At 49.0% G+C, this 10,508-nt stretch overlaps 3 protein-coding genes across 4 annotated transcripts in view; 2 read left to right on the forward strand and 1 right to left on the reverse strand.

Annotated features, from left to right (window-relative positions):
* The first annotated feature begins 30 nt into the window (after positions 1-30).
* PFDN5 (prefoldin subunit 5) lies at positions 31-3,089 on the forward strand. The gene is made up of 6 exons (XM_019659784.1): positions 31-214; positions 402-504; positions 808-839; positions 1,843-1,917; positions 2,034-2,139; positions 2,917-3,089. The coding sequence occupies exons 1-6, from the start codon at positions 143-145 to the stop codon at positions 2,988-2,990; spliced, it is 462 nt and encodes a 153-aa protein (XP_019515329.1). The 5' UTR covers positions 31-142; the 3' UTR covers positions 2,991-3,089.
* Positions 3,090-3,187: 98 nt separating this feature from the next.
* Positions 3,188-8,984, forward strand: MYG1 (MYG1 exonuclease). 2 transcript variants are annotated; one of them, XM_019659782.1, is made up of 7 exons: positions 3,188-3,587; positions 3,753-3,865; positions 6,221-6,380; positions 7,935-8,084; positions 8,209-8,331; positions 8,455-8,636; positions 8,767-8,983. In XM_019659782.1, the coding sequence occupies exons 1-7, from the start codon at positions 3,312-3,314 to the stop codon at positions 8,963-8,965; spliced, it is 1,203 nt and encodes a 400-aa protein (XP_019515327.1). In that variant the 5' UTR covers positions 3,188-3,311; the 3' UTR covers positions 8,966-8,983. The 2 variants fall into 2 exon arrangements, with proteins under 2 accessions (XP_019515327.1, XP_019515328.1); XM_019659783.1 differs by lacking the exon at positions 8,209-8,331 and having other exon boundaries at positions 8,767-8,984.
* A 304-nt stretch (positions 8,985-9,288) lies between these two features.
* The window catches only part of AAAS (aladin WD repeat nucleoporin), an 18,445-nt gene continuing 17,225 nt past the window's right edge, over positions 9,289-10,508 (reverse strand). Inside the window, exons 9-13 of the mRNA XM_019659662.1 lie at positions 10,235-10,328; positions 10,085-10,152; positions 9,851-9,932; positions 9,653-9,737; positions 9,289-9,524 (exon numbers count right to left, since the gene is read on the reverse strand). Of these exons, the coding sequence (XP_019515207.1) occupies positions 9,318-9,524; positions 9,653-9,737; positions 9,851-9,932; positions 10,085-10,152; positions 10,235-10,328 (536 nt within the window). The 3' untranslated portion in view covers positions 9,289-9,317. The remainder of the gene's footprint in view (positions 9,525-9,652; positions 9,738-9,850; positions 9,933-10,084; positions 10,153-10,234; positions 10,329-10,508) is intronic.

Here is a 10,508-nt window from a genome sequence, read left to right on the forward strand (position 1 = left end):
CCAGTCCTTCCTCCCCTTCGGGACGGAGGATCATAGAGATGTCTGGTGCAGCGGAGCCTCCTAGCACAGCCATCGAGATGCGCAGAGGACAGCTAGAGCGTTGCTCGCCGAGCTGGCTTCCGCTTTCTCAGTCGTTCCCAATATGGCGCAGTCGGTTAACATCACGGAGCTGAATCTACCGCAGCTGGAAATGCTCAAGAACCAGCTGGACCAGGTGGGGACGGGTCCCAGAGACACTCCTTTCCCGCCGCACACCCCTCCTGTCCACGCGTACGCCCTCTCCTCCCATTCCTCCCCACTTTGGGAGGCTTCCCTTCCCCTGCGAAACCCTCACCCCTTCTCCGACGGTGCCCCCGGCTCCCTCCAGCCCCCGCACTGACCCTTTTTCCTGAACTCTGTAGGAAGTGGAATTCTTGTCTACGTCCATTACCCAGCTCAAAGTGGTACAGACCAAGTATGTGGAAGCCAAGGACTGTCTGAACGTGCTGAACAAGACCAACGAGGGTATGGGGTAGGCGCGCGAAGGCAACCTGGGGGATGTGGTGAGCCGGCTTCTCTCGTCCCGCCTCCTAATCCAGACTTCTTACGTGAGACGAGAAAACAATTCATTACTTACTGTGTACTGCTACGTGATCCCTTTGCATGTTGCCTACCCAGAATTTAAATGTACGGGACATTCCTCTGCTCCTGCTGCCCGTTTCTGTTCTTTTCATACTATCTGCTCTGTGCCCTATTGGAACTCCCTTTAACGTCTTAACGTTAGAGCTGCCAGCCTTCCCTAGATGTTTGTCTTAATTGCTTTCACAGGGAAAGAATTACTCGTCCCCCTGACGAGTTCTGTATCCTTTCCACAGGAACTACCCTACCCTTCCTCTTTCACCCCTCTCCCGCAGAAAAGGGCGGATAGTTTTGATGACTCCAAAGTGCCCCCATGATTCTGAGAACACTTCTGAGAGCACTGCCTAGCTCTCCTGTCTATGTATAATCTGGGGCCAAGATCAGCCAATGCCTTGTGAGCACCAAAGAGCATGTAGAATTGAGGTGTGATATTTCCCTTTGCTGTTTGAGGATATAATGGAGAAAACACTGATAGTTTACACTTTTACTAATAATTTAGAAGACATAAGCAATAGGATAGGAGAATATAGAAACAAGAGAGTTGGTTCTGTTTATTAATCCTCAATTTCAGCTTAATTGTGAGTATTAATTCCTAAACTGTTGTTACTAAGAAACCTGGATTGTGGCTACCTGTTGATTGTTTTACTTGAAAGATCAAGTTATGACAATAAGGCACCTGCAGTCTGAGAACCGACGAGCTAAAACAGAAACACAGAAATAGCAATATAGAAGGGATTGGCTAAATAATGAACATTAAGTCCATCAGGAATTAACTAGTTCATGGTTGGGGGTGTTGAGGGGAAGTGAGGCTGGCTTTCAATTGGGTTGTCGGAAAAGTCATGACGCATTTTTGCAACGAAAAACAAAAAATACATCATGACTTTTTCGACAACCCAATACTTTTACTACTCTACAGCAGTAGGAAAATACTGTGTTTAGTCTTTCTGGAGGCATTAATGGGAAGAATTGTAAAAACTGCTTGGAGCGTGGGAGATGGGATCAGGGCAAGAGAGTGTTTCAGTGTATGTCATTTTCTCCATAAGGAACCAACTTCGCTGTCTCCAAATTTGGAGTTTATAGGTATTGTTCTAAGGCCTCCAGGTTATTTAGTCCCTGTACCTTATAGCTTTTTAGAAAAAGACAGTCTTAGGAGGCCAAGCAGGCTTGCTGACAAGGAATCATGACTCATGCTGGGCTAGTTTTCCCTTAATCCCTGCTTCTCAGATGTATGTCCCTGGGAAGCTACATGATGTGGAACACGTTCTCATCGATGTGGGAACTGGCTACTATGTAGAGAAGGTGAGTGGAAGGAAGCATGTGGATGCCCCTCTGAGCAGGGAAAGGGAGTTTAGGGGAAGATTTAGAATGCAGCATGGGGTGTCTTGTTAGCCCCTCATCTACCTCTGACCTTTTAGACAGCTGAGGATGCCAAAGACTTCTTCAAGAGGAAAATAGACTTTCTCACCAAGCAAATGGAGAAAATCCAGCCAGCTCTGCAGGAGAAGCATGCCATGAAACAGGGTAAGCTTGGTATGGGCACCTCTTCACCCTGTCTACCTCCATGATAAACAACAGGGATTGCAGTGTGAACCATGGGGGTGTCCCTTTTGTTGGATTAAAACCATGTCTTTCTTTTTGGTGTCTTAATATGTTATTCTCTAGATTCTGTGCATTACATACCCACTATTTGTAGATTCCTGGGTTGGGTGCTTGAGAAATTTAGAGGAAGGAAATCATGCCTGTGTTCTTACAGAGTTCCTATTTAACGGGGATGGAATGAGTGAGGAGATCCATGTAAATGAACACACAAGAAATAAATATAGCCCTGAGTACTAGCAGTCACAACCCTGGCTGCACATTAGAATCACCCAAGGAGTTTAAAAAGCCTGGGCCCACCCCAAACCAACTAAATCAAGCTGGGTAGTGATGGTGGGGGTGGGGGTAGGCAGAGTTTCCAGGGTTCAGTTTTTTAAAAAACTCCCCAGGTGATTCTGTTACACAGCCAAGATTGAGAACCATTATCCTAAAGGCAAAAAATTTTTCCACGTTACAATTTTCTGGTTATGTCTGATTCATTTAATATTGTATTTTATTCATTTTTGTATCCCAATAGTTGTCATATTTACTGACACATCGCAGAATCTTAAATTTGTTAGTGCGTGTCTCCCACAGTGGATCACTGTTAAAAGTTTTATTAACTGTAGTTGGTCGTCTACGTGTCCTTAACTTCGCTGTCGTTTTTCCTTAACTCTAGGTTCTCCCCTTTAGCACCTGACCAGTCTGACTTTCTTTTCACAGCTGTCATGGAGATGATGAGCCAGAAGATTCAGCAGCTCACAGCCCTGGGGGTAACTCAGGCTGCAAAAGCCTGAGAGCTTGTTTCAAAAATGGGGCTAAGGGACCTGGGACTTTTGCGGGGGAAGAGAAGGGTTTTGTGTTTAATGTTAATAAATGTTCCAGCTGGGCAGAAATGTTGGTCTTTTCTTGCATTAAGCCAAGGACCGGTGAAGAGATGGGAGGGCATTGGTCAAGGGGGTGTGCCTGTCCCCAGAGTCTAAGGCCTTGCTTATCTTGAAGGCTCCATCGGGACCCCTGGAGGAGCAGGGGAGAAAGCCTGTGCTGCGCAGCCGGGTTGACCTACCGGGTCGGTTGCTGTGGGAACGGCGCTTAAACGGAAGTGGGGCTGTTCCGACATGTGGGGACGCTTCCTTTTCCGGGTCGTGCCCTCGCCTGCGCGCGGGGGAAGCTGCATGGCCCGCCGCTTTCTGAGCGGTCTCCTATCGCTGCTGCTGCCGCCACCGCCACTCCTCCAGATCTGGCCCCGCATGCTGAGCCTGGAGCCCGTCCCGCCGTCCAAACGACCCCGCAGCAGCCCCATGGCACCGCCCCGAATCGGAACGCACAACGGCACCTTCCACTGCGATGAGGCCCTGGCGTGTGCATTGCTACGTCTCCTGCCGGAGTACCGGGTACAGTCGGGCAAAAACACTGGGGATCCCTGCGTTTCCTAACCGGGTCCCTAGGGTAGCTCAGGCAGCTCTAGCACTCCTCCTGCCTACCTCGGCTCCCCTGTAAACCCAACATTAACCCGCGCTCCCCCTGGCAGCCCCCTCACTTACTGTGTTCCCCCGCAGGATGCAGAGATTGTACGGACCCGGGACCCCGAAAAACTGGCTTCTTGCGACATCGTAGTGGACGTGGGTGGCGAGTACGACCCTGAGAGACACCGATATGACCATCACCAGAGGTGGGTTTCCAGATACGTTTTCTTCATTTCAGGTTTCTTCAGTGCTCCAATTTGGCCATCCATGTCAGCAAAGGGACTGCCTCATCCTTGAAAGCAAACTCTTGAGTCCCAGGAGACTACAGCCTTTCATCCTTCTAGCTCTTTCCACCTGGTCTGCACCCATCTACCTGTCCTTGGAACTCCCTGAGCTGAATCTGCCCAGGCCTCTCTTGGCTCCCAGTGAGTCCTCAGGCGCCTCACAGCTCTCCTCCTCAGCTCAGTCAGACTTTTCTCCCACCAGTACCATCATCACCCCAATTAATAGCCCAGCTGGGATTAATTCACTCATGTGCCCTTGCTGCCCCATTTCACACTGCTGGGCCCATGTGATTGTGGTGGGTGGTCATAGTTCAGATGTGTGTGGTCTTTTATTTAATTTACACTCTTCCCTTGAGAAATCTGGCTTTTCCAAGGGTAGCCCATTATCCATCCACAGTGCCATTCCAATTATTTTCTTCTCTCCTCATGCCCCCACCTCATCAAAACCCCTCAGTGAGTTAACCTGCCTCATACTTTTCAAAGGAAATTTAGTTTTTCCTACATGCATGTCCTGTGTCCCACTCTCAACCATCCTCAGCTCCCTCCTTCCAGTTCAGGAAACACTGTTCCCTTCTGTTTGCCCCCTTTCCAATCTATTACTTTCTCCTCTTGGACTTCACATCACAATTCTCCCACCAATGTTTCTACTTCTCTTTGTTGGCAGCTTAAAACTCTGCTCAGGCATCTCCCATCTTAAAAACAAAGAAATAAATAAAAACAAAACTCTCCCTCATGTATACCTCGTGTTTAAAGTGGTTATCTCTGAGAGATTATGAAGATGTATTATTTTATTTGAAGTCTCTAGGTATTTTCCTCCCTTTCTCTTGTGTTTAAGTGTACATATTACTTTCATAAATGATGTTGGGAGGGAACCCTTCAGGTATTTATAGCTTAATCTCTCACCATCACTTCTCAGCTACACTTCAAAAGAGCTGACCATGGCTCCACAACCCTTCAGTTCATACCATTCATTCTTTCAGCTGGTTCTCCCAATCTTTCCATTGGAAATGCTCATGGAAAGGGCACCAGTGACCTCAAAACCCAACTCAGGTTGCTGGCTGAACATTGCTGGAGTATAAAATATAAAATGAACACCCGTGAACCAATGTCCCAACCTAAGATCTATAACATTACCTTTGCATCTGTACCTGTCCGTGTGCTTCTTCCCTACCCTATTCCACTGCGCGCCTCCCCCAGAAGTAAGCAATGTTCCAAATTTTGTGTTCATCAAACCCTTATTGTATATAGTTTAGCACATGTCTATCTGTTTCCATCAACAATTTATTTGGTTTTGCTTCTGTTTGAACCTTATCTGGGGGCGTTATTGTTATTAGTCTCTCTATACCTTATGAATGTTTTATAATTCTTTTTGTATTTACTCAGTATTTAACAATAAAAATCATTACAACAAAAAATAAGCTCCCTAGGTGATTCTGGTGGATTGGCATTTAGAAATTACAGCTATTTTCTACTGCCCTAACTGTCATACCTTTTCCCTATTCTGTTCCATTGCTATTCAAACTCCTGCCTTCCTCACTTACCTGGACCACTATAGGTAGTCTCCTTGTATCTCTTCTCCATGCTGGCTGGCACAAGGCTCTAATATGCATTTTTCCTGCTTAAGTCTTTCAGTGGCTCCCACTACCTTAAAATGAAATCCAAACTCCAAAGTATGGCATACAAGGCCTCCCATGATCTAGCCCCTGCTTACCCTTCTTTTTCTTTTGCCACTCAACCTTCACCTTCAAGCTGCCTTTCTTGCAGTTCCATGAAGAGACCTATCTCTTAGCCATTGTACATGTTCCCTCTACCTGGAATACCTTTTCTCCTTCACCCTTTGTCTGTCAGGCGAACACCAACTAATTCATCTTTCAGGAATGACCTGCAAGCTCTCCTCCTGAACCCTTCCTCATCCCCAGTCCCCTTTCCTGTTTATAACCTAGCTAGAGCATTTGGTTGGTTTGTCGTGTCTGTCTGCCTCTAGCAGATGAACTTGAAGACAGGGACAACAAGGTCTTAGTTTTTTTATCCCTAGTGTCTAAACACAAAGCCTGGCATGTAGTAAGCATTGAGTTAACGGTTGTCAAATGAACACATGGATACTCGAAGCCGAAGTTTATGTTGACCCCTGAGGAAAAGCCAAAGCCTCCTCAGCTGGGCTGTCTTCTCCCAACTCCTGCAGTATTCCCCAGTCTTCCTACCCCCACTTGTGCCTGCACACACGCTGTGGTTAACTAGGGCAGCTCTGCCTCAGCCCCACCTCCCTGTGCTCCTCAGGTCTTTCACAGAGACCATGAGCTCCCTGTCCCCTGGAAAGCCGTGGCAGACCAAGCTGAGCAGTGCGGGACTCATCTATCTGCACTTCGGGCACAAGCTGCTGGCCCAGTTGCTGGGCACTAGCGAAGAGGACAACATGGTGGGCACCCTCTATGACAAGGTGGGGACCCAAAAACAGAGATGCCCCATACATGCATCTCCACCAAGCCTGCTGGGAGTGGCACTCACGTAGCGCTCAGGACTGGGCCTCAGGTTAGGGATTCCTGGCCCACAGCTAGCCTACCACCATCTTCCTCAGGCTCATCTTGGTTAATCTACCTCCATCCTGGGGTGGTGGTGAGAAGTGGATGAGGTAACATGGGGAAGGGCTTTGAAAACCATATAGCAGTGCTTCCCAGTCTTTTTCTTGAGCGGACACACTAAAAAATGATTGTTCAACAACTTGGTAATAGAGGAGGCTGCTTATGTTTGGAAGCATATGGTTCAGAGGTTCTGGATGCCCTGAAAGGGAAGGGGAGTATATCTCAGGCACCACTATAATTCACCAGATGCACACAAGTTGGGAAGCTTGGCTGGAAAGGGTCTGATTATGAAAATACCTTTAGGTTCCACCAGCATCCCCTGAAAGCAGCTCACAGCGTTCCTGCTGTTGGAGAAGGAGCAGGGCTAGTAGCCCTGGCGTGCATGTTGGATCACACAGTGACTCTGAGGACACCTTGATCCTACTCTTGTAAAGTTCACAAGTCAAACTTCGGATTTGGTCAGCTCTATTTTTTGCATATAGCCTGTTGAGTTCACTTCTTTATCTCTCAGCTTACCTGTCTTGTGCCCCTGTGACTCAGCATTAATATGATCCAAAAAAGTGAAGAAATGTGAATGGTTAACTTGGAGCTTTTGGAATACTAAGGTTGTAAGACTGCCTGGGCCAGTTTCCCCCTCTGCTGAGGGGTTTCTAAGCAGTTGAGCTAAATTACACCCAAGTTTTAACTGAGTTATCAGGTTGGGATCCAGACCAAGAGGTACTGCGCTAGGCGCTTCTTTTTCGGCTCTCCCTGAGAGGAGCACTTTTTCCACATACCACAGATGTGTTGATATGTAGGCCTATTTTGTACGGCAATTTTGCATTAAACACAGCTATCCTATATCGTTTCTACCCCCAAAACTTTTGAGGCGTTGTCCCACCATCTCGTTAGGCTCAGGAGACGCAGCAACTGCTGGTGCCATGTGGCACGTGGTGGGTTTTTCTCTGGGGTCGCATGCCAGTGCTTGGTGTCTAACCAGCACCCATTCTCCCACCTGACTAGTGTGCTTGGCTAGGTCCTCCTGGACCTCATTAACTGGGTCACTGAATAGCCTCCTTAGCCCCTCTGGCTATTTACCCTCCCTCAGCCATAGGGGTCCACTCACAGAGCCCCTCATGGGATTCGAGACCTTTGTTCAGAAGTCAGCAGCCCCCACCCCACAAAAGCTGGCCTTGGCTCGGGTGGTACTAGAGTGAACACTGGATTAGAAATCAGATGATCTGAATTCCAGCCCTGCCACGATTGGCGCTCTGACCTTAAGCACTCCCTAGCTAATTCCCACTTTCCTCCTCCAGTTGATGTTGAGATTCTCACAGGGCTATTGTGAAGACTAAAGGAAAGCATGTGTGTGAAACCTGTAAAACCATGCAAATGGTAGGTACCCCCCAGCGTTTCTCCTGCTGTCGCCTTAGATGTATGAGAACTTCGTGGAGGAAGTGGATGCAGTGGACAATGGGATTTCCCAGTGGGAGGGAGAGCCTCGATATGCGCTGACCACTACTCTGAGTGCCCGAGTTGCCCGGCTTAATCCCACCTGGAACCAGCCCAACCAAGATACGGAGGTAAGGAGGGCTCCAGGGGAAGAGACTATGTGGCATAGAAGAACCTCGGAAGGAAATGAGAGTGGTTACCCCCCCAAATCCTAGCAAAGTCAAAAGTTTGGGCCAGCACCATTCTGATTCCCAGGCTGGGTTCAAACGTGCAATGGATCTGGTTCGAGAGGAGTTTCTGCAGAGACTAGACTTCTACCAGCACAGCTGGCTGCCAGCCCGGACCTTGGTAGAAGAAGCCCTAGCCCAGCGATTCCAGGTACAGGCCTGGGAGGAGACATTGTGGTTCAGTCAGGGGTTAGTGACTGCTGGCAGGCTGCTGGTCAACAAGGGCTCCTGCTTCCACCCTAAACCTTCTGGCCATGCCCCACTTCGCTTTCAGGTGGACCTAAGTGGGGAGATAATAGAACTGGCAAAAGGTGGATGCCCCTGGAAGGAGCACCTTTACCACCTGGAATCTGGGCTGTCGCCCCCAGCAACCATCGCCTTTGTTATCTACACTGACCTGGCTGGACAGTGGCGGGTGCAGTGTGTGCCCAAGGAGCTCCATTCATTCCAGAGCAGGTGAGGCCCTAGGTGACCGCCCTGTTGCAGCCTTATCAGAGGCAGCCTTGGCCTCTTGCTCTGCTCCCTCTCTCAGTACTTCAAGGTTTCTATTTGCTCCAACCAACTCCCTCTTTCTACTCATTTGTAGGCTGCCCCTGCTAGAGCCATGGCGAGGTCTTCGGGATGAGGCTCTGGACCAGGTCAGTGGGATTCCTGGCTGCATCTTTGTTCATGCCAGTGGCTTCATTGGTGGGCATTGCACCCGAGAGGGTGCCTTGAGCATGGCTCGTGCCACCTTGGCCCAGCGCCCAGCACCTATGTCTCCCACAAATCCCCTTGTCCAATAAAACTTTTTCCATCTCATACTGACCAAGTCCTTGCCACATATATTGCCCTGCATCATTCTTGGAACTTGCTGAAACTTGGGACAAGTTAAACGTTTACTATGTGTCACAGCCTATACTAGACCTTCAGGCCTATTGGTATTTTCTCAGCTTTGCTTTCCTAGTCATTTGAAAACCATCCAGTTCCTAAGGGTAGCTAACTTGGCCAAATTCATAAGAAGTGGCTAAAAAGTGACAGAACCAGATCTTAACCCAAAGCCCGTGACTTATTTTTTCTCTTCATTACACCCCAGTGCAACTCCCTTGAAGAGAGTCTCGTAATTGACTGGAAGACAAAGAATGAAATTTTTTATTATTAGAAGTGGGAGTGAGACGGTGGCCCTGGCAGAGGGTCCCAAGGAGCAGAGGTTGGGGATGTCTCAGTAAAGAGGGGCAGATCATGAAGAGAACCTCCGCCCCCAATAGGGGGCTCTTGGGTTCGGCCAAGCACTGGGCTAAAACGTGGAAACTGGACATTGACAAAGTACAGAGGGATGTGGGCAATTCGGCCGGTGGACCAGCACTGCAGAGGGGAAAGAAAAATCTATCAGACTGGGCTCAGAGAAGGCCATAATGCACAGCCACACAGCAGCCAAGGCCCTCAGCTCCTCCATCCCACTCCCAAAAACCCCAGCAGCCTGGCCTACTCACCACACTGAGCAGAGCCCCTTTGTTGAAGGAAGGATGGAAAGTGATGAGCTGGGCCTGGGCTTCTGGCTCCCCCTGGATAATACCACTAGGGAAAGAAGAAAAGGTAAGCAGGCAGCCAGAGGCAGGTGTGGTGGGATGCAGATTTAGTGTGGGAAGGCTGATGAGGAGCCCAGACCTAATGGCCTGCCCAGCACTTACCAAGGAAGTAATTCAAACACGGGGCTGTTTCGAGTGCGAAAAAGGAGGATGACTGGCTTACCATCCTGGACCCGTGGATTTCCTATAAGAAATGGATTCAGGGACAGGAAGGAACTCTGGAGGCAGAATCCCAGGGCAGGGGCACATAAGAACTTCAGCCAGGGCATGGACACACTCGATTAATGGGAATAGATGGCTGTGGCCTGAGCAAAGTCGTTCCTCCCCACCTCTTACCTTTCATGAGCACAGCCAGACGCTCCCCGCTGGGGTCCCAGGCCATGGAGTGAGCCTCTCCCCCAAGTCTATGGGTCAGAACAGTAGGTTGGGAGGGCTCAGCATGGTCCCTCCCACCTTCCTTTCACTGCCTCTCCCTCACCCACTCACCTTTCCTCTCCATCTGGCGTCTGTATTGTTGTCTCAGACAGGTCTGCCACAATCGTTGCTGATTTCGCACCTCCAACGCGCCCCTTTCCTTCACCTGTGGATAAGGACAGATGCGCTTTTTTTTTTTTTTAAAGATTTTATTGGGGAATTGGGGGAATGGGAACAGTGCTGGGGAATCGGGGGAAGGGGAACAGACAAGTTGCTGTCTTTTTGTTCTTCAGTCTAGTTGTGGAGGATGTTGCTTCACTGGCCCAAGTTGGCACCATCATTGTGC

Source organism: Hipposideros armiger, unplaced genomic scaffold, assembly GCF_001890085.2.
Source record: "Hipposideros armiger isolate ML-2016 unplaced genomic scaffold, ASM189008v1 scaffold_303, whole genome shotgun sequence".
NCBI lineage: Eukaryota > Metazoa > Chordata > Mammalia > Chiroptera > Hipposideridae > Hipposideros > Hipposideros armiger.